The sequence below is a fragment of the Ptychodera flava genome, chromosome 6 (assembly GCF_041260155.1).
Source record: "Ptychodera flava strain L36383 chromosome 6, AS_Pfla_20210202, whole genome shotgun sequence".
Taxonomy (NCBI): domain Eukaryota; kingdom Metazoa; phylum Hemichordata; class Enteropneusta; family Ptychoderidae; genus Ptychodera; species Ptychodera flava.
In genome coordinates, this window is record NC_091933.1 from 27909933 (window position 1) to 27930985 (window position 21053).

At 39.3% G+C, this 21053-nt stretch overlaps 3 protein-coding genes across 4 annotated transcripts in view; all 3 read left to right on the forward strand.

Annotated features, from left to right (window-relative positions):
* LOC139135381 (aminopeptidase N-like) overlaps positions 1-5954 on the forward strand; it is a 19949-nt gene extending 13995 nt beyond the window's left edge. For both annotated transcript variants that reach the window (XM_070702744.1, XM_070702743.1), the window contains 11 exons: positions 28-159; positions 873-1075; positions 1552-1640; positions 2106-2239; positions 2591-2794; positions 2920-2999; positions 3335-3445; positions 3539-3700; positions 4147-4281; positions 4597-4669; positions 4939-5954. In XM_070702744.1, coding sequence (XP_070558845.1) covers positions 28-159; positions 873-1075; positions 1552-1640; positions 2106-2239; positions 2591-2794; positions 2920-2999; positions 3335-3445; positions 3539-3700; positions 4147-4281; positions 4597-4669; positions 4939-5094 — 1479 coding nt within the window. In that variant the 3' untranslated portion in view covers positions 5095-5954. The remainder of the gene's footprint in view (positions 1-27; positions 160-872; positions 1076-1551; positions 1641-2105; positions 2240-2590; positions 2795-2919; positions 3000-3334; positions 3446-3538; positions 3701-4146; positions 4282-4596; positions 4670-4938) is intronic.
* An 868-nt stretch (positions 5955-6822) lies between these two features.
* Positions 6823-18790, forward strand: LOC139135384 (aminopeptidase N-like). Its single transcript, XM_070702749.1, has 17 exons — positions 6823-7493; positions 8676-8959; positions 9330-9450; positions 9820-9974; positions 10129-10242; positions 10579-10692; positions 11873-12004; positions 12230-12432; positions 12982-13070; positions 13810-13943; positions 14980-15183; positions 15316-15395; positions 15699-15809; positions 16039-16200; positions 16934-17068; positions 17344-17416; positions 17938-18790. The coding sequence occupies exons 2-17, from the start codon at positions 8810-8812 to the stop codon at positions 18091-18093; spliced, it is 2133 nt and encodes a 710-aa protein (XP_070558850.1). The 5' UTR covers positions 6823-7493; positions 8676-8809; the 3' UTR covers positions 18094-18790.
* Positions 6839-7492, forward strand: LOC139134420 (aminopeptidase N-like). The gene has a single exon (XM_070701281.1). It carries the CDS (start codon positions 6839-6841, stop codon positions 7490-7492), a length of 654 nt encoding a protein of 217 aa, XP_070557382.1.
* Positions 18791-21053: the final 2263 nt, after the last annotated feature.

Below are 21053 nucleotides of genomic sequence, written 5' to 3' on the forward strand. Positions count from 1 at the left end.
ACATACTGTATTACCTTGATTTCACAGGGAAGCGTGCTCATTGAGATGATGCGAAACTTTCTCGGCGAAGATATTCTCTTCGAAGGATTCCGGCGGTATCTTGAGAAACACGAGTGGGGCAACGCTGTCTCAGATGACCTCTGGCAGGCTCTAACAGAGGTATCAATGACAAACGTTCTTCTAGAGAATTAATGCAGCTCATCTTCTGGAATGTAAAAGTGAAAAGAATCGAAGTAGAGTCGTTGTTAATGGGGAATGAGCCTAGAGGACAAATATTTGGCCTCTCAAACTTTTACAATACCGTTTTCTTCTACCATTTTAGGAACTTATTTAGAAGCTCTTTTGGTAAGGAAAGTTTTCACCCTCATAGTTTATGAAAATCGAAAAATTAACTTCACCCTCGAGTGAACACAGAGATGGCGGACAGTTTGAATTTCAAATGTCGGGAAATTGTTTGGTCATTTGTTTCTCCAGCGCCAAAATTGCGCGATGACACCTGATTTTTATTCTTGACCTCCTTAGAATATTGTTCAAAATTTGTCCCTCAGTTTCGAGGCTCGTACTGCATTGAATTCTCCCGTGCACACTAGCGATGATGCATGGCGCATGTCAGACCTTTTTGGGACAATAAATTGTTTTACCTATTGGCCTTGGTCGTTTTAAATAAGGAGCCAGAATTTGCTGAGGAAAGTCCCGTATTTTTTCAGGAGATTTCATCTGGTTAACTGCATATCGCTGACACATTCCCCTGACGAGACTAACCATCAGTCATGTTTGTGTGTATATACTGTACATACATTCGAATCGAAATGTCTCTTTTCTTTCCATATGGAGACTGCTTTCCACTTTTTTCCTATTTTCTGATGTTTTAGACCAATGACGACATGACTGGAGTGAGTATGAAAGACAGCCTTGGCTACGACATGAAAGATCTGATGGATCCCTGGTTTCGACAGATGGGTTTCCCTGTAGTGACCCTGACCAGGACATCTACCAATGTCGTGACGGCCACGCAGCAACACTTCTTACTGGATCCAAACGATTCGCCGCAAGACAAATATTACACTAATCTCGGGTGAGAAAATATTTTATTTGTCCAAATGTGGTACATGGATACTGAAGAAGTAGGACCACATAAGTATTACTTACGGAACCTCGGGGAGAGTTCAGGCATTTAGCTGTATGGTTTTTTTATCTTTTGTCGATAAGATGGTTCGAAATCAAATGAAACATATGTAAAAACGCTCAGGGAAGTGTGATAATAGAAAGTGTTTCAAACACTAATGACGAACGCAACCCACATGAATATTTTAATTAACAATTAAATAATTTTCGGACTGCTACTCAAATATGGCAGCCGCAAATATGCAGGTGAGCACCTGAATTTAATCGACCAAACCAACCATCAAGGATTGAGTCAGTGACATGTTCAAAGACGATGAGGATTAATAACGGGAATCCGAAACATCCCTCCGAAGATTGGATGGAAAATGTTTGTAAGTATGGAAAAGCTAAGCTAATAATAATTTTGTTACTGCTGTGCTGTATTAGATATGTCTGGCATGTTCCACTGACCTACACTCATGAAGCTGAGAAGGACTTCCAGGATCCGAAGAGACTGTGGCTACACAAAACTGGAGGTGAGCACTCCTCTTTTCTTGACATTAAACAAGCAAGTAAAACTCAAGTGATATTTGGTAACGTTTCACAGCCGACGTTTATGGTTTCTCGTAGCAGCAGTTATCACATGATCACAAATTCATGGAAGATTCTAGAAATGATTGAAATCTTTTCGACAGAAACAGTATTAGAGGTGTGATTCTATAGATACTCTTCCAGCGTATTTCAAGGATCTGGTCAATATAACCAACCACTCAAAGAATATACTATTGACTAAAATAATGCTAATATAAAATGAAGCCCTGTAACCCAAATACTTTGAGTCTATGCACGAAAAAATGTAAATAAAAATATCAAATATCATTCTTCCAAAATGTGTGAAGAATTGTATGTCTGAATAACTGACCAAAATTTGATCATTTCCAATTTAATCTTGAATAACAACGTACGTATGTTTCTGTATGGTCGTATCAATTGTGAAACAGGTTCCGTAGTTGTTGAAGGACTGACGAATTTAGACTGGTACATAGCCAACATCAACCAGTCGGCCTACATCCGGGTAAACTATGACGTCGACAATTGGAGGAAACTGGCCAAGCAACTGCAATATGATCACAAGGTAAAAGCTTTGCCTTAACTTAGATAGTGACTGTACTGATCTCAAGTTAACTCGGCAAAGGATGTTGACATATTTTCATGTCAAAAAATGACAGGGGCAATGAAAAGATAAATCACATATTATCAATAGTGACTGTACTGATATCAGTTTCATTGACTGGCGCGAATTCCCGTGCTGTATACTTATTCATGCTACGAACTCTCTAACAATCAATGATCCCAACTCCTGATGTATTCAGAGGTCCTTTCGATTGCTGCTGTGGCATTATGCGCCAAAGTGTACCAGCTCCACATGACAGGTGTGATTATCACCACTCTTGAGTTCTAATCACGTCCGATTTCATAATCCCAGGTGCTACCAGTCAGAAATCGAGCTCATCTCATCGATGACGCATTCCATCTCGGACAAGCTCAACTTCAAGACCACGTCATTGCCCTTGAGATCATTGAGTATCTGAAATCAGAGAACGAGTATATGCCATGGCAGGCTTTCGTCGCTGACCAATACTACACCAAGTATATGTTGTGGAGATCATTTGCATATGGAACTTATGAGGTAAACCCAATATTTCAGTTTAGTAGGTGTAAATGTATTCCATAGAATAAGTTACAGAAACTCATCTCCAATTGTTAATTGCTGACGTTGCTACAAGATGGAAAACATTCTTTTATTTTTTACAGAAATATATTCGCAATCTCATGGCAGCAAACCATGATACGATGGGATGGCAATTCGATTATAGAAATGAAGACACAGACTAGTGAGTAAATAACAAACACATAAACTTGCTGACAGGCCTTATTTTAAACGGTATGTGCAAGTAGGTAGGTAGGAAGTTAGGCAGGTGGGCAGGCAGGCAGGTATATTGTATGTATCCATGAAGAACATACATGTTAGTACTTTGTATACATTTTCGTCCTAAATTTGGGTTAAACGATACATGATCACACTGTGAATAAGATTTCAGTTTACGAAGTACAAGCGTTAAATTGATTGTAACCATAATGTATCTATTAATATACTCATCAGTGAAAACTGAAAATAACGTGTCATTTCGTTAAAACTAATCAGTGCTCTCTTTTGACAAATTGTCAGTTACAGACGTCTTGACACTTTGAGAGTATCATGTGATTACAGTAACCCTGACTGTGTAAACGCTGCGTCTTCGCAATTTAAAGCATGGATGGCAGATCCGGACAACAACAAGTATGTATAATTCAAATACTGCAACAAAATTATTAATATGTTTGTTGAGACTCATGGTTTGTTGACCTCTTTCGCCTTTGCTGCTCCCAACAGCATTGAACCGGACATGCGCAGTACCGTTTACTGCACTGCCATCCGTTATGGTACAGACGCCGAATGGCAATTTGCATATGATCAACGGTTAAAAGACAGTAGCGAAAGAGGGAGGTTACAATCAGCGATGGCGTGCAGCAGGGCATCATGGACTCTGCAAGGGTGAGTCAATCGAGGAAACCATCGTGTTGCGATAATGTTTACGGATGTTGGAGTTGTTGCAAAAATAAGACAGAAAGTATTTGCAGAGTTTATGGGAAGGGTGAGAGGGACAGTATTATCGATAATTTGCCTTGCTTAATTTCTAATATTATCTCTTACGTATTTCAGTAAACTAATTGATTAACATTCGAGTAAATTGATCGTCTTTGTCAATAATTGCTGAATCAGTAAATCGTTTTGAATGACACAATTAATTGATAATCTATCGCTAATTTGTTCCAACAATTATGGGTGTTTGAATGATTGACCTAGAGGTTCGTTGATATAGACAACTAGAATATTATTTAATGTATGAAAAGGAATCTTCGTAAAGAAAGGTTACAGATGAAATAAAGTTCGTCAGAGCATTCAATTTCAGCTGTCAATTCCATCTTAACTCTCTCTAGGTACATGGAAGAAGCCCTGGAGAGTTCAGCCTTTGACGCCAGAACAACAATCGGCTACGTCAGAGACAATTCAGGGCTCGGGTTCGATCTTGCCTGGGCGTTTACCATTGAAAACTTTGAAAGCCTTGAGAGTGCGTAAGTATACAACCAAAAACAGTGATCATCGCAATTTATTCAGTAATGTGGCGTCCGATGCACATTTGTTTAAACTTAGAAGTAGGTGTTGCGATCAATATGCGTACGATCACAGTTCGTCAATCACATTGTATTTCATTAGGCGGTAAAAAGATTTCTGTTCGAACGTTTCTTCCAATGAGCAAATCTTGCTAGTTTACACCCATGCTTTTAACTTACCAAGACAAATAGTTACCATTGATGATAAGTCATAATGTCGTTAAAATTTATAATTTACATATATATTAATTTGGATATCATACTCTGTGTGTACAGGTACGGTGATGGCGCATATGATATTGTTTGGTCATTTGCTAGTAAGATGAACACAGACAAAGACCTTCAAGCGGTAAGGTTTCAAGTATTTTACATTCGCCGATATATGATGACACTTGTATTGCGTGAAATAAAATTACGAGCATAATTGACCAGCACTGAATATTTAGAGGAAAGTAGTAGTTCAGAAAAGGAGTGTTTGCATTGCAGACATCGGGTGAATAATTATGGCTTTATTTACACAGTCACTTGACAGTTAATTTTTGAAAATTGAAGCGGGGATTACGAAGCTTGAAGAGAAAATCTTAAGTATTGTCCTTTTTTCTTTTGGTTAAATCACAGCTCAACGACTTCGGAGCAAAGTACTATACCATGCCGGGATCAGCAGCAAATGGTTTCTATGACGCTGTTCAAACCGTGGAAACGAATATCAAATGGGCTGACAGAAACATGGGAGATATCGCCCTATTTCTGGATGCATACTCCTATAGTATGTAACAGCCAAATCCGCGTTGTAGATCTCAGCAAAGTGACGTTTTGTGCCACATTCAAAGTGCTTTGTGTAAGTGCATCTAGACGTGGTTTAAGTCCGATAGTAAACATTTTCTGTAAATGTCTACAATAGGTTCATTTGGCGTTGTATTTTGACAACACTTTGAGTCAAATATACCGAGGAAGTTTGATTTATGACAGTCACTTCATTCGCAAAGCTTTAGCTGAGAATAATTTTGTCGACCAAATTCATCGATTTGACCAATGACTGCGCCGTCTGTTCCATCGCGTTGTTTTGTGTAATTCATTTTTGTTCTACAAGAAAGAGTTTTAAACAGACCCTTGTATTAAACAAGAAACGGCCGCGTTGTTTGACCTTTCTGTGATAGCCATGATAGTTCACTCTCTTTGTAGTCAGTTGAACTTAGAAATTTGATTATGCAAATCATTCAAAACGCCATGGAGAAATAAACGATGGAACTGCAAGCAACATACCATGCTATTTTCATACCATAAAAGGGGGACAAAAAGGAGGCGAAACGTGTAAAACCGGACCATTTTATGCAAAGTTTTATGTATAATGAACTGAACATGTAATTCTGACAACAATGTTTTGTCAAAGGATGCAAAGTCGATTACAACTTAAGTAAGAGACATAGATGTAATATTTGACGATGCATATGATTTTAACTTAAATATGCTCTTCAAAAGACACTTAGACAACAATACTATTTTGCTGTGGATACATCAACACAATGCAATAGCTTTTTCAGTCGAAGTGATATACGCTTTGGTCAGTCACTATCAAATGAATGTATATTTTTGTATCAATCGAAAAAATAAAAGATGAATGGGTGTAACATTTATTATATCGCTTTCTGATATTTGCATTTAAAAAGTCTTTCCCTCCGAAAATAATTTCATGAGAGTTGATTATATCTCGATGAGATCCAAGAAGCTACTCATGTAGACGAGAATCAGCATAATCCTGTGAACTAATCATCAGAGAAATTTGTAAGCAAATTTCAATTGTCAATTTCCTCCTATATCTCCCTAGTTGTGGGCGTGTTTTTCCCCGCCGAAGATTCTCCCGTCCTTGTCAAACCTCTGAAGATTCTCCTGCCCCTGTCAAGCGACGCACTTCGTCACGGTTGTCTGAGGAAAAAAAACACTTGAAAAGATTCCTCTGTAAAATTTCCATCAAAATTTTCAAAAAGGGATCGATCTTGTTTTTCTTTCGCAATCGAACAAGGGACCCACTAAACCCACGTGCCACATCATCAGAATGCATCTCTGAAGTGTTCCATTTCATGTATCTGGCATGTCAACAAGAAAGATTAAATAAAGTCGGAAATATTGCACTTGAAGATAATTTGTTATCATACTATATGGAGTACCACAAACAATACATACATACATACATACATACATACATACATACATACATACATACATACATACATACATACATAGAGTGTGCATACGTGTAGGACATGGTACATTTATGATCAATAAAAGACGAATGATTCGTGTCACACCTTTAAGGTAAACATATTTCTATAAATTTATATTTAACACCTTTGATCAGCTTATTTAGCAAGTAACACCGAAACACTATTTGTCAAGATAACTTGACTGACATTTTATTGTTCGCAAGAATTGCATTGTTACTATTTACAAATTATGGGATATCTTAAGTACTGTAAACCATTTTGGCCTGTGAATCAAGCGTTGACCTAGGGTCAGTAAAATGGCGACGGATCTAGAACTCGGCAAGATGTCCCAGAAGGGATGCATCGTTACGAAGACTGCCGGCATTGTAATCCTGCTGGTTGTTGGTCTTCTGGTAGCTGGAACCGCATTGTTGGCCTATTACGTTCCCGAGAGAAACTGCACCGCCTCACCACCTCCAACGGTACGCGAACCCATAGAGAGCCGGATGCCCACACCCATAGATGTCCCTGACAATCCACCGACCGAAGAGGGCAGATTGCCGGACACTCTAGTACCTTTCCACTACAACGTCTACCTGAAAGCGTACATCGATGACGAAGAATACCCTTCCGGAGAGAAGTTTCTGGACATCCGGGGAAACACGAAAATCTTCGTCAATTGCGTGAAACCGACCAATGAGATTTACTTGCATATTTCAAATGTGGCAATTAATGAAAACAGGATTGTTTTACTGGACATAACGGATGGACAGGAGCAGTCGGTTTCTGTTTCATCCACCGACGACTCCGAAGTTAGTGCAAATCAATGGTACATCATCAAAACCGTAGAACAGCTGCAACAGAACCATCAGTACAGCATACACCTTGAACATGTGGGTACACTGACAATAGCAACCGTTACGGCTTCTTTGGTTTCTACTCGGCTTCTTATGAAGAAGGAGGGGAGATAAAGTAAGTTGAATTGACAGCAATACCAATTAAAATTTAAGTTCAAGTTGATCAGATTGCCTTTCAGAGTGTACAATAATAGACACATCGAAAGATAGGAAGCCATATTATGACTGACACAACCGTGAAAAAGAATGTACATTAACTCTATCGACTTGTTGATATGAAATTGTCATAAATTACCGGCATGACGGTAGTCTGGTTGTAAATTTTACGGCCATCCTTCTTGTTTGACATCAAATAAATATGTAACATAAGTGATGTCATCATTATAATTTGCTTCGGCGACAACAGTATAGTGAAGATATAGTTTCTTTTACAATTTTTTACGTCGCCACAAATTCTCACTCTATTCTGAATGAAAAATAAATACCGTTCCATCTTCATTCTCACCCGCCTAAAACACCTCTATAAATGTCAACACCTAACACAGCCACGTACCGTGACCTATCTTATGTCGAACTGAACTCCTCAATAACAACATAAATTTAAAGTTGTATAACCAGACAATATCTGGTATATGAAACGATAGAGTACAGACGGTGAAAAATTGAAATATTATCTGCTTCGCAATTTGTCTGTCAGTTGAACAAGTGTCTATACGTGACTCTACCTTGTATACTGTCTGCGCAACTTTGGCCTCCGAACAAAACAAAATTGGTCTCACCATTTTAATTTCTCTCAGGTCAGATTTCGATCTCAGTCTGTCCGCCGAGACCAATAACTATCTAAATGATGCTGTTATTTCACTTGACGTTCTATTTGCTGTCGTGAAAAACTCAAATTGATTGAGATACTTTCATCAACATCTTAACTTGTTTCTTGAAGTTCACGAATCACTAATGACTAAATTGGTTACTTGCAATGTTAATGGTTACTGGTCAGTACGACCTTGGTTGACCGTTGAGAGGCACTGCCCACTTGATGAATTATTATGAAACTTCTATATCGATGGCCAGATACTGAAAGCCATTATGCATTAGGAATTTGATATCTGTCAATAAACGTAACAGGTGGTTCATTCTTTTGTAGGTTGCAATTCGATTCATAAGGGCACTATCCTAGAACCCATAAGAATGATTCACCGTCACTTCGCTTCGCCATAGCCGCAGTCCCGACACCCACGGACTGTGTCATAGCTTATTGATTGATAGTCTTAAAGGTTGAATCGCTTGATCTTCACAGGAGGTTTGCTGCCACCCAGTTCCAGGCACGAGGGGCCAGATACGTCTTCCCTTGCTTCGATGAGCCTGCGCTGAAAGCTACATTCAACACGACATTGGTCTACCGACCAGGTCGCATTGCCCTCTCAAACACCGATGTCGTTAGCAACACTACTATCACAGAGTCTGGATAAAGTTTGGATTGTCACACAGTACGAGCAGACCGTAGTCATGTCGACTTATCTCAATGCCTACACCATCGGAGACTGGGCCTGTATTCAAAACACTACAAGTCACAATATAAGGGTAGAGATTTATTATTAGAAGTAAAAATAAATACTTCTTTCGTAATAAGGAGACCGCTGGACGCGTTAACCTTGGTCAGGACATAGACAGTAGAAGCGGGACTAGATCTGATTTCACATCTGATGAAAAGATAGAGTATCAGACCAATTCAAATGAACCATAAATATTCGTTATAATCTTTGTCTCTTTGTCTGTAATTGATGTACGCAGCAACATCCACGATTTCAGGGCTATATATTAACATGACCTCTTCACCTTTTAATACCAAGACTTAAGACGATCCTTTAAGAAATCTTATTTTACAAAATCGATTCACGTTTATGTTCTGGACCTGAAATACAAGAATGTGTTCACACTTTTGTCTTCACAGTTTGGTGTTTGTAGTCAGCCCTCTCTGGTTCACCAAGCCGAATACGCACTCCATGTCGGTATGGAGCAGACATCAATGTTTGAGGATCTCTTTGACATGAAATATGCACTTCCCAAGATCGGTTAGTTCTCCAATACCGAGCCATCGTGATCTTATTTCTCCATAATGCATCTCTTTTGCTCATTCACCATAGGTTATATTACGTAAACGTCAAATATTGAAAGAAAATTTAGAGATAAGTGCACGACGACGAGGATAATGATGATGATGATGATTATGATGATGATGATGGTGGTGGTGGTGGTGGGTGGTGGTGGTGGTACGAATGACGAATAACGACGACGACAACAATAACAACAACAACAACAACAACAACAACAACAACAACAGAAATACAACGAATATAGGGCATAACCGCATTGAAACTACAATGCATTATAATCGCAATGTCTTCTCAACAAGATATTGATTTCTTATTGGATGTTGTCAGATATGCCAGCGGTGCCAATCTTTGCACCTGGAGCCATGGAAAACTGGGGACTGATTCTCTATCGTGAAGTCTACATCATCTATGACCCGGATGAATACACGGCAGCACGCAAGAAGGGCGTGGCTGCAATCATCGCTCACGAACTAGCGCATCAGGTATGAGATAGCTGAGAATAGCCATGATGCATATTGTCACAAAAGGTATTTAATTCGACCAGAATAAATCCACGTCTGTTGGCCTCTTTAAAAGCAGGGCTCATCTCCTCATTGGGTAATTCACACTGAAATTTTACGTTCTACTATTTTGCAGTGGTTCGGTAATACTGTGACGATGAAATGGTGGAACGATTTTTGGTTAAACGAGGGCTTTGCCACGTTTTTCCAATATTATGGCTTGGATTTCTCAGAACGAGGCTTTGGGACGGTAAGTCTTCTGTATCAAACGAGCAAGGTGCAACCCTTTGTCCTATTGTCATCCTTTATGACATCTGATGCCATGAAAACTCGCTATACGACATCCAAATATTACTATATCTCTGTCAGATAAGGCGTTTTAATGTCTTCCTTTGCATATTGTGGCTTATGATTACCTGCGCTTTCATCTTCAGTCATTCTTTCGATTGTATGCTCCGGCTGTCACGTGAATTTGAAATATGTCTTTGACTGCAATTTCTGATCGGTCCTTTCCTAACTATACATTTTAAATACTCGTCTTTATCTTCAACTATCTATTTTGGTTCGTTACGTGTTCACGTGACAGTTTGACCAGTTTTTCCTGAAAGACAATACATACCGTGCCTTTGTATCAGATCAAGTCGGCACATCAAGGCCAGTGGTCACTCCAAGTACACATCCTCGCATGACTTACCAGAAGGTAAATCTTCATTATTAATCAGAACTTGGTATTGCTTTACTTAAAATACTCTCGTCTTACATTCTACGCGTGCTACCATAATTTATTTGGTAACTGCATATCCGGGATAATTGCTGAAGAAATTTCTTCAAATAAATTAAAAGTTGTAATATGACAACTAATTCATCACAACACCTGATTCGGAGATTTCATCAAATTCAAAAGCTCTTAGTCTTTTCAATAAAGCTCTTAAAAGCTCTGTAGGACTTGAACATATCCTATCCACAAATATTGCACATTCATATACTAAAATATTAAAATCATATCATTATGAACATGTATTACCAAAACTTTGACTACGGAGGAGGAAACAGCAAGGTCGGATGAACTGATTTACATAAGTTGCAACTAAGATACCCGAGACGCTTTCGTTCTATCGGAAAGACAATTCAAGGACCAAGGTTTTGGGAATCACTGAAATGGCTAAATTGAGAGATCGTCAAGCTTTAAAAGCCAACTATACAAGTTGTAGATGGTAATTTTAAGTGCTGCAAAATTCTCTTAGCGGACTGCCGCCTCGAAACTTATCACATAGGCCAACTTTATACACAGGGACAGCTCTCTAATTCGGGTTGCATTACTAGTATACGTGCATTAAATAAGTCAGTTGTAAATTCCCAGTTTTTATTATCTTCCTAGAATTTTCGATGGCAGTAAAATGTCCAAAAGCGTTATTCTACACATTGTGATTTACAAAGTGATTTCACCTCATCTTGAATTGACGAAGAATGTTCGTTTTAGTACATATATCGCCAAAGCAAACCCTAATTTGGCATTTTTACCACATGCCAGCAGGAAATGTTAGAAGCCATTCCAAGCCAATTATAAAGTTGCCTGTTAATTTGACCTAATAGCATACTTAACTTCTAGAGATTGGTTGAGTATCTAACAGCATATGGCTGATATGGTTACGACCCCTTGTGTCAGCATTGCAAAACTACTGTCAAGATTGCTTATGCAAGCGTGCGATTTCTTCTCAACTTTCAAGCGAAACAGCCTGTCCAAGGTGATTCTTGGTTTTCAAAACGAACCTGCTAGACCCCAGACTAATGTACAATACAAAGGACGATCAGCGGAAGTGATGGCCCATCAACCAGGTCGATGTATAACATGAATTCTAATTCCTTGCTGTTATCAACAGGGAAGCGTTCTCATTGAGATGATGCGAAACTTTCTCGGCGAAGACATCCTCTTCGAAGGATTCCGAAGGTATCTTAAGAAACACGAGTTTGGCAGCACTGTTACCGATGACCTGTGGCAGGCGTTAACTGAGGTAGAAACCATTGAGTTCTTCAGGAGAGTCAAGTGCATGCATAGTTGTTATGTATGCGAGAATTTTTTCGGTATATTTTAGTCATAATTTTCTGTGCAAAGTCTTGAACGTAGATTGAAACAATATTTAATTTGTTGGTATTGAGTTTCCATCGTTTGTTTTGATCCATCGTTTGTTTTGAAGGTATTTATCACTGAATTTCCATACATTCTTCCGTTGTTTTAGACCAATGATGACTTGGCTGGAGTGAGTATGAAAGACAGTCTTGGCTACGACATGAAAGATCTGATGGATCCCTGGTTTCGACAGATGGGTTTCCCTGTAGTGACCCTGACCAGGACATCTACCAATGTCGTGACGGCCACACAACAACAATTCCTACTGGATCCAAACGATTCGCCGCAAGACAAATATTACACTAATCTCGGGCGAGAAAATATTTTCTATATTTTTACATAGGTTAAAAAAAATGTCATTGAAATTTAGCTGGACAGGACTACGCCTGATGTAACAATCCCTTAATCTCAAAGCACGTTTAAATACCAGATATTGGCCTTCATGTCTAGCTGTCACATGGGGAAGGGAGCAGTGTAGCGACTTCTCAAAACACGACTGTGCACAAAGCACATTACACTTAACCCTTTGAGTGCTGTAATTGTTCCTACCAAAATTTTAGTGCAACATTTTTACCCATTTTTATGAATTTTTTCTGTAATTATTTGATAATTTTGGATCAAGTGGACATCATATTTCATTGGCTAAAGTTTGTTATCAAAATTTTGACAAAAATCTGAAAAAAATTGACTGGAGTATATTTACCAAAGGAGACAAAAATTGACTTTGGCGCTGAAAGGTTTAAATTTGTGTACATATATTTATGTTGACGTTTATTTTTTTGACTCGTAGTAACTAATTAACTATACAACGATATCGTCGGTAACATCAACACTCATCATCATAATTATAATCATTTACAGGTATGTTTGGCACGTTCCTTTGACCTACACACATGAAGGCGAAATGGAGTTTCGGAATCCGAAGAGATTGTGGCTGCACAAAAGTGGAGGTGAGAGTTTGGTATTCTTCTGTACTGATATCATCGAGTCCAAATTCTACTCAGGAAGACAGCCTGACTTATTTGAAAAATAAGGTAATAGGTGCCACTGGCTATTAGGGACACTCTGCTGTCTGAAAAGATGAATTTGTTCACACACTTTGACAAGGGATGGATAGGCTTACAACTGTGTTACACTTTGACATGGGATAAATGGGTTTACCACTTTGACAAGGGATGAATACTAGCTTTACAACACTTTGACATGGGATAAATGAGTTTACCACTTTGACAGGGGATGAATGGGACCCCGGTTTAAACACTTTGACAAGGGATGAATCGAGGAGTTATATGAGAAATACAGCATCATATTCATCCCTGACCTGTGATAAACGTCATACACCAAAAACATTTGCATCAACACAATAGCTAAATCAGAGAAGTGTGATTGAATACATAAGCTTACATGTACGTGAAATGAAGAACCGTTTACATTGAAATTGCTGGCAATTGAAACACTCAGTCTGAGAAAGATCTATGCCGCAGAAATTCTGTCCTTTCTCTTTTCTTTAGAGGCCGTCGATATTAAAAGCTTACAAACAAGGGAGGGTGTCAGACTTCGATTCAAGTCAAATCCGTGAGAAGATAACACGGAGTCTCATTTTAGGTTCAGAATCAAGACGAGGAACTAGTGTGTTGCATAATATTAAGTAAGTTCTTATAACCGACCGTCTCTTTACTTGCAATGCAGGTTCTGTAGTTCTTGACAGAATAACCAATTTAGACTGGTACATAGCCAATATCAACCAGTCGGCCTACATCCGGGTAAACTATGACGTCGACAATTGGAGGAAACTCGCCAAGCAACTTCAATATGATCACAAGGTAAAATATCGTAACCGTCTCAGTGTAGATTTGTACAGCTGCTACATGTGTGGTTGTTCTATAGACTCGGAGGCAGAGGAAATCCATGGTTGCCTGCTCTCGCTATTTTAGAAAAATAATTGGGAAATATCAGATCAATGTCAACTTGAAAGTAAATGAGAGCAAGCTGTGAGTTTTTTATCATGGTCAAAACAGAATGTTATATTACTTCCATAGACTCGCAGAGCCTTGATAGTGTGACGTAGCCATTCGATATGACGTGAATTTAGTTTGTATGATTGTGACCTATAGTAACCCCTTCTGCACGTGGTGCATCGTGAGAACGATTCCCTTGTTTATTTTCGTGACCTTTTGATGTAACCGTCCATCCGTCTTTAGTGAACGTATTGTTTTAACCACTGTTTAAGTCATTAACGTTGACCGGACGCTATGTTGACAGATAGTCTCAGCCATGCTCGGCGTTGAGAGATACTTCCATCCTGTTAACCTTGTACTTAGATTTGAGTGACGTTCCTCATTATAGACGCATACCAAAGTCATGACAAAGTCAGAGATTCACTCAATATAAACTCTGCATTTTAGTGTGTTAGAGTAGAACCTGTTCGGAACCTGTTGCGACGCTCGAGACGACACTGACCGTGACCGACGCCTATTATTAGACTAGTGTGAGACATAGAAGTTTTACCGTGTAACCTATGTTACTCAGCTGAATAACGTGCTACGACTTAGAGTATATTTCGGTGTATCGTTGCCGTCTCTTATACGTCTACTGCCCAACGTGCCCTGCCACAGAGTGTACGTATCCGACGATAGCTATATCACAACCACGCTACGTGACAATAGCAAAAATCCCTGCATTTATCCCCTAGATCTGTGGTAACTCGTTGAGTTTACGCATCTCCAATACCGTTCCCCTGATTTATTCACGAAAATAGCTTTCCTCTATTTTGTTAAATCCTTTAATTATAGTTAGCTGTGTAATACCATGTTACGATTTATCATGAACGCGATGTATTTTTAATTATTATTATCAAAGGCGCTACCAGTGAGAAACCGAGCTCATCTAATCGATGACGCATTCCATCTCGGACAAGCTCAACATCAAGACCACGTCATTGCCCTTGAGATCATTGAGTATCTGAAATCAGAGAACGAGTATATGCCATGGCAGGCTTTCGTCGCTGACCAATACTACACCAAGTATATGTTGTGGAGATCATTTGCATATGGAACTTATGAGGTAAACCCAATATTTCAGTTTAGTAAGTGCAAATCAAACCTATAGAATAAGGAACCGAAACTCATATCCAATTTTTGACTGCTGTCGTTTCTTTACTACAAGATGGATAACAGTTTTGTTTACTTTTTACAGAAATACATCCGCAATCTCATGGCAGCAAACCATGATTCGATGGGTTGGCAATTCGATTATAGAAATGAAGATACCGACTAGTAAGTTACGTCACCTCTCCTTACTTTCAGCACGTACTAGGTATGATAATTTTACCAAATGCTTATTTGTCCCTCTATAATTTCACGAATTGTCTGTCTGCCTCCGTCTCTGTCTCTGTCTGACTCTCTCTCTCTCTAAATCTCTCTCTCTCTCTCTCTCTCTCTCTCTCTCTCTCTCTCTCTCCTTCTCTCTCTCTCTCTCGCTCCTCTCTTTATATATAATCATGTAACTACATATAAACCATAACCATAATATTTTATTATGTACAGGTGAATAAATGAATTGTGTGCTTTCTTTACTAGTTACAGACGTCTCGATACTTTGAGCGTTTCATGTGATTACAGTAACCCTGACTGTGTAAACACTGCATCGTCGCAATTTAAAGCATGGATGGCAGATCCTGACGACAACAGGTGTGTATATGTCATGGAATTTTGTGCAAAAATTACAAAACGTCAAGAAATCAGATGTTTTAATTTGAGTTGGGATGTTAGTAGATAATTCTGATTTGAATGTCAAGTTACATGCGGAACCTTTTTCACTGCGGTCTGCAACGGTTAATTGATATTATCTGGTGTAAAAGTCAGACTTTCTCCAAAGAAATTGAAGATTGACCCTCTTTACGTGTGCTGTCACAAACAGGATTGAACCGGACATGCGCAGTACCGTTTACTGCACTGCCATCCGTTACGGTACAGACGCCGAATGGCAATTTGCATATGATCGACAGAAAGACGACAGTAGCGAAGGAGGGAGGTTACGATCAGCGATGGCGTGCAGCAGGGCATCATGGACTCTGCAAGGGTGAGTCGTATGGATATTGTCGAAAGGGTCATCAAAGACAACCGTGGCAGATTTGAAATGTCAGTATGCTGAAGTTTACAAGTTAGGTCACGAGATCGAGAAGAAGACAGATTCAGAAGTTGTCAAGCTTACCCGCTTGTATTTTCAGCCTGTTTTGAGGTAGAACACGCCTCGGGGACAGTTAAACGAATTCTCAAACTTTTCCAATTCTTTTCTGATCTACCACTCGTAGGGGCTCATTTTAAAGCTCTGAGTGTAAGTAAAGTTTTTACCGTCTTAGTTTTTTTTTTGAAAATCGAGAATTTTATTTTCCCCATAGAGTTAACACAGGGATGGCGGCTATTTTGAATATGAAATATCGGGAAATCTTTGGTAATTTGTCTATCTAGTACCAACTTTTGCACGGTGACCCAGGATGGCCGAAAGTTTCATTGAGGAAAGTTTGGGTAGTAAAAATTTAAGTCTTTCACTTTCGAGCCTCATTCTACCTTAATAAGTGAATTGACGGATGATATAGCTTGAGTGATTTCTGTGATCAATTCTATCCATCAATTAGTCTATCACAAATCGATAAATCATTCGAATGATGACAGAAAAATCAACCGAAATAATAGTTGACGGTGCATGTGGCTGATAATCTAAAACCTACTTTAAATAAAACACTTTCTTTCGTGTATAAATGATTGAAACAAGTTAGTCAGCCTTGCCAACCACTCCATCTTGAACTCTCTAGGTACATGGAAGAAGCCCTGGAGAGTTCATCTTTTGACGCCAGAACAACAATCGGCTACGTCAGAGACAATTCAGGGCTTGGATTCGATCTTGCCTGGGCGTTTACCATTGAAAGTTTTGATGCTCTGGCCGCTACGTAAGTGAAATATTCATACATAAAGTACAAGGCTTACCTCTGCGGTTATAAACGTGAAGTATTTATCGATATGTATAGAATGGCCCTGGAAAACGGATTGCCACCGAGTGTAGAGGATAGCATATCACATTTTTACGGTAAATAAACAGCAGTTTTCGATTTGGTAGCAGCACAGAGTGGGTATTGATGACACCTTAGTGCTTGATGAAATGATAAAGATGTTCATTTGTCTGTCTGATGTGTATCAATTTACAAATTTTGCACAACCTCTGCAGATATGGTGATAGTGCCTACGATATTGTTTGGTCCTTTGCGAGTAAGATGAATACGAACAAAGATCTTGAAGGGGTAAGATTCCAATTCGCTGCATTTCACTTTAATCAGCTGACCTTAAAAAAGCTGAACTTTGTCAGACAATGCTGAACACAAGCAACATGTGAGACGTATATATTTCCATGCAAGTTATCTGAAAAGTAAGACAGAGACTCTAAGCCTTCATGTAGCTTTTTTCTTGTCTCTTCACTTCCAAGGCCTCTTTTAATATCCCATCAATTATTTTTCAGGCGAATGGTCAACCTAAAGAACGTTATATTAGGACTAACCTCCCGAAAGAAGGCAACAAAGGTTTCTTATAGGCCCCACCCCGTATCTCCATTAAGCAACAGGGCCCCTATTATTATGTTGAGTCGTAACATTGTTCAATGTGAGCCCAGTTTTATTCAGTTAAGCGTCCTCCGTTGTCAAGTCAGTCATCTGACAGTCAGTTGCGCCCCCACTGAGAGTCCAGCAGTCTTTGGAGGGAAATTTAGAAATCGAGCAGAATCGTTCTAACTGTTTATCACTTTTGTTGTCTTTTTCAAAATTCACAGCTCAACGACTTTGGAACAAAGCACTATGACATGCCGGGTTCAGCAGCAAATGGTTTCTATGACGCTGTTCAAACCGTGGAAACGAATATCAAATGGGCTGACAGAAACATGGGAGATATCAATCTATTTTTAAATGCATTCTCCCATAGTTTGTAACCGTTACAGTGGATTTTCAACAAGGAGATAATTTTATGTATTACCCACGTCAAAAATACTCCGTGTAATCATACAATGTGGTAAAGGTTAGTTTAATAGCACACAGGTGCAGCACAATTAAAGCGTGTCTTGTTAGCCTAGATCCGTACAGACTCATGTAATAGACATATATTAGAGTGTTCACCATACCCGTATGCATGGCTCACCAAGTCCATTTAAAAGAAAATGGCGGAATGAACGCGAGGGCTAGTATTTGCAAATGTTTAGAAATGAATCGCTGAAGTTCCATGGAAGGGCAGACGCAGTAACCTTCTACCTAAAATTTGTAAAATTGCAGGGTCTTAATCTTTCAGAAAAATACTTTGTCTTCAGTGGGCACCACTTGGTAATAAACTTTTTAATAATTAAGTACAATCAAGTCTTTGACTTTAAATTAATTTATGTTTGCAGTATCAAACTGAGGTGTTTTAGTATCCAAAAGATACTAAAATTAAGCTATTGCCACTATACTTAACTTCACATTCTCTGCTTTTAGAAAAATGATAGTATTAAAGGGAATTTTATTTATTTGTAGCCTTTGATGAGAAATATTGTTTTGAAGAAAGTGTGTCGCGACCACAAGTAGAAAACAATTACTTTTACTTTATTTTAAATTCACAATCATGAAATCATCACATTTGGTAGTCATCGATGAGTTTTCCAGTCAATCAATCGTCTCGGTTACCCAGGCTGCACTGCGTGGCTCTCAACTGGCCGCTTGGATGAGGGATAGTCTGGTTCCCTGACCCATTTCCTTGATAGAGGGCGTGGGGAAATATAGGGTCAGGGAACCAGACTAGGATGAGGGAGGGCCGATTGAGAGCCGCGAAGTGCAGTCTGGGTAATCGAGACTACCGGCTAATCGACCTGCCAGAAACGAATGGGTCAGTTGATGAGCCGGCCAGACCAGACAGTTTGTCGGTCAGTAATTCAGAATGTTGATAACAAACCGCCAACGTTTGCTCTGCGTAAGTGTCGATGACAAGTTTTTTTATGCAATAAGATGGACACTACTATCATATATCTCTCCTTCCGTTCAAAGGGTTGTCACATGACATTAAAATTGCTCATATAATTGCCCTTACGTGCATGACTGTGATCAGTCTTATGAAGTTTGCATGCTTGGGGAGCTTTCAGTAATTACACGTGAGGGCGGGCCGAGGGAATTTGGGGGAGGGTCACGATCTAGAAAACTGTCCATGGGGAGGGTCATTTTTATAAATCTATCTTGGGAGGAGGGTCACTTTTAACAGGAGCTGATTTTACAGCCGAACCGTCGATTGTCCATGTGATATTTCCTCAATAGGAAATCACCGACGAAATACATTGTTTATTTTCAATACACACACAGTATCGACAGGCTTCACAAGCAAAGAAGATGCAGTGGTACCCTACATTAAACACCTTGAACAGTCAAAACTTAGGCTGGAGAAAGACACGATACAAAAACACATGGGACAGGTGGGGGATGTGAATAGTTTGCCTGATAGACTCCCATGTTTTATGATTTGATATTTTTGTGTGAAGCACTATATCAGCCACATCTTGCCTTTTTTGAGTAACGCAAAATATGGTGACCCTCCTGCAAATGTATTATCCTCCAAAATGCTTGCGTGATAAATTGCGACCGTCCCTCCACTGCGCCAGCCCTCGTCCTGTAATTTCTGTCTCTAACTTACATAACAATTAAACCAACCGTTATATAAATTAGCTGATACTGGTTAAGTTATTCCTGGGGAGAATTCTGCTGTGATTGGGGGAGGGTCAAGGTTTAGAATGTCGGACAAGGGGGAGGGTCACATTTTAAACAAGAGGATAGGGGGGTCACATTTTTCGGTACAGGTGTGCACGGAATTCCCAAGCCCACCCCCCTGTAGTTACTGAAGGCTCCCTAAGAACGTGTGTCCTTGTTGAGTCAACAGGAGTCTTTTTTATACCCCCATGGTTATACTCTATGGGCATTATGTTAAGATAGATTGAAATAAAATTTCATTGACACAAGGTCGCAATTCAACGTTCCCCTTAAAGAAGGTAAAACAGGGAAAGATCATGTTCACATTTACGTGTGAAAATGTTTAGGTGTGCACATAATGTGTTATGATCACGATAAATTTGTCCAACTGGTCAAAGGTTGACGACAAATGGCGATAACCCGAATCTGAACATCGAGAAGCTTCATCTTGATGGTGTTTTGAAGGATGGAATTCGTTGATATCAAATCTTATCTAATCCGCCGACAAAATCAGGTTCGCATTAATGTACTAATACCGTAAACGTGTCATTCGACCTACAGAGGCGTTATACCCTTTGACCTACTGTCTGTTCTCCACGTGCGAGAACAACTTTAATCCAACGAAAGGTCAGTAGACCTGGCGCAGAAATTAACCATTTCAGTAGTGCATGAAACAGGTCCTTACAAATTTGTTTAATTTTCGGTTTCAAAAGCAATAGTGGGAAATGGGATAGGTACAACATCGCTTGTTTTGAGCAGCATTCAACAGAAAGTCTGTAATTTGTTTTGACTGTCAAGTACCGGAAACATACTTTTATCTTCTATTTTATTTGGTATGTTCTGGTCTTAGGTAAATTATGAAAAATAAGTACTGAAGTTGATACGGGATTGTTGTCAAGATAAATTTCAAGAACAGTAAATGGTCGGAAACACCTTTACTGTGTATAGTAACGATCTGTGACTTAACATGACACAGCATTTTTGTCTCCCTTGTCACTCAAAGCACCACTGAGCATTACTTTGGATATTAGGTACGATATAAATTCGTTGGATAGAGATCTAGATAGGTAGATAAATAGAAAGATGTAGTTCAAGCGAACTGCTCGACCGATCTGTCAACTTGGAAAGGGAGCGCCTTCAAGCGGCCGACTTGACAATCCTTTCTGATTATCGTATTCAGACAGCCTCA

What these genes read in the sequence shown, in the direction of transcription:
- LOC139134420 (XM_070701281.1), top strand. Translation starts at nt 6,839, where the DNA reads ATGGCGACGGATCTAGAACTCGGCAAGATGTCCCAGAAGGGATGCATC.
- LOC139135384 (XM_070702749.1), top strand. Translation starts at nt 8,810, where the DNA reads ATGTCGTTAGCAACACTACTATCACAGAGTCTGGATAAAGTTTGGATT. An exon ending in AAATATTACACTAATCTCGG is followed by an intron (nt 12,433 to 12,981) that starts GCGAGAAAATAT and finishes AATCATTTACAG; the next exon opens with GTATGTTTGGCACGTTCCTT. An exon ending in TTGCATATGGAACTTATGAG is followed by an intron (nt 15,184 to 15,315) that starts GTAAACCCAATA and finishes TACTTTTTACAG; the next exon opens with AAATACATCCGCAATCTCAT.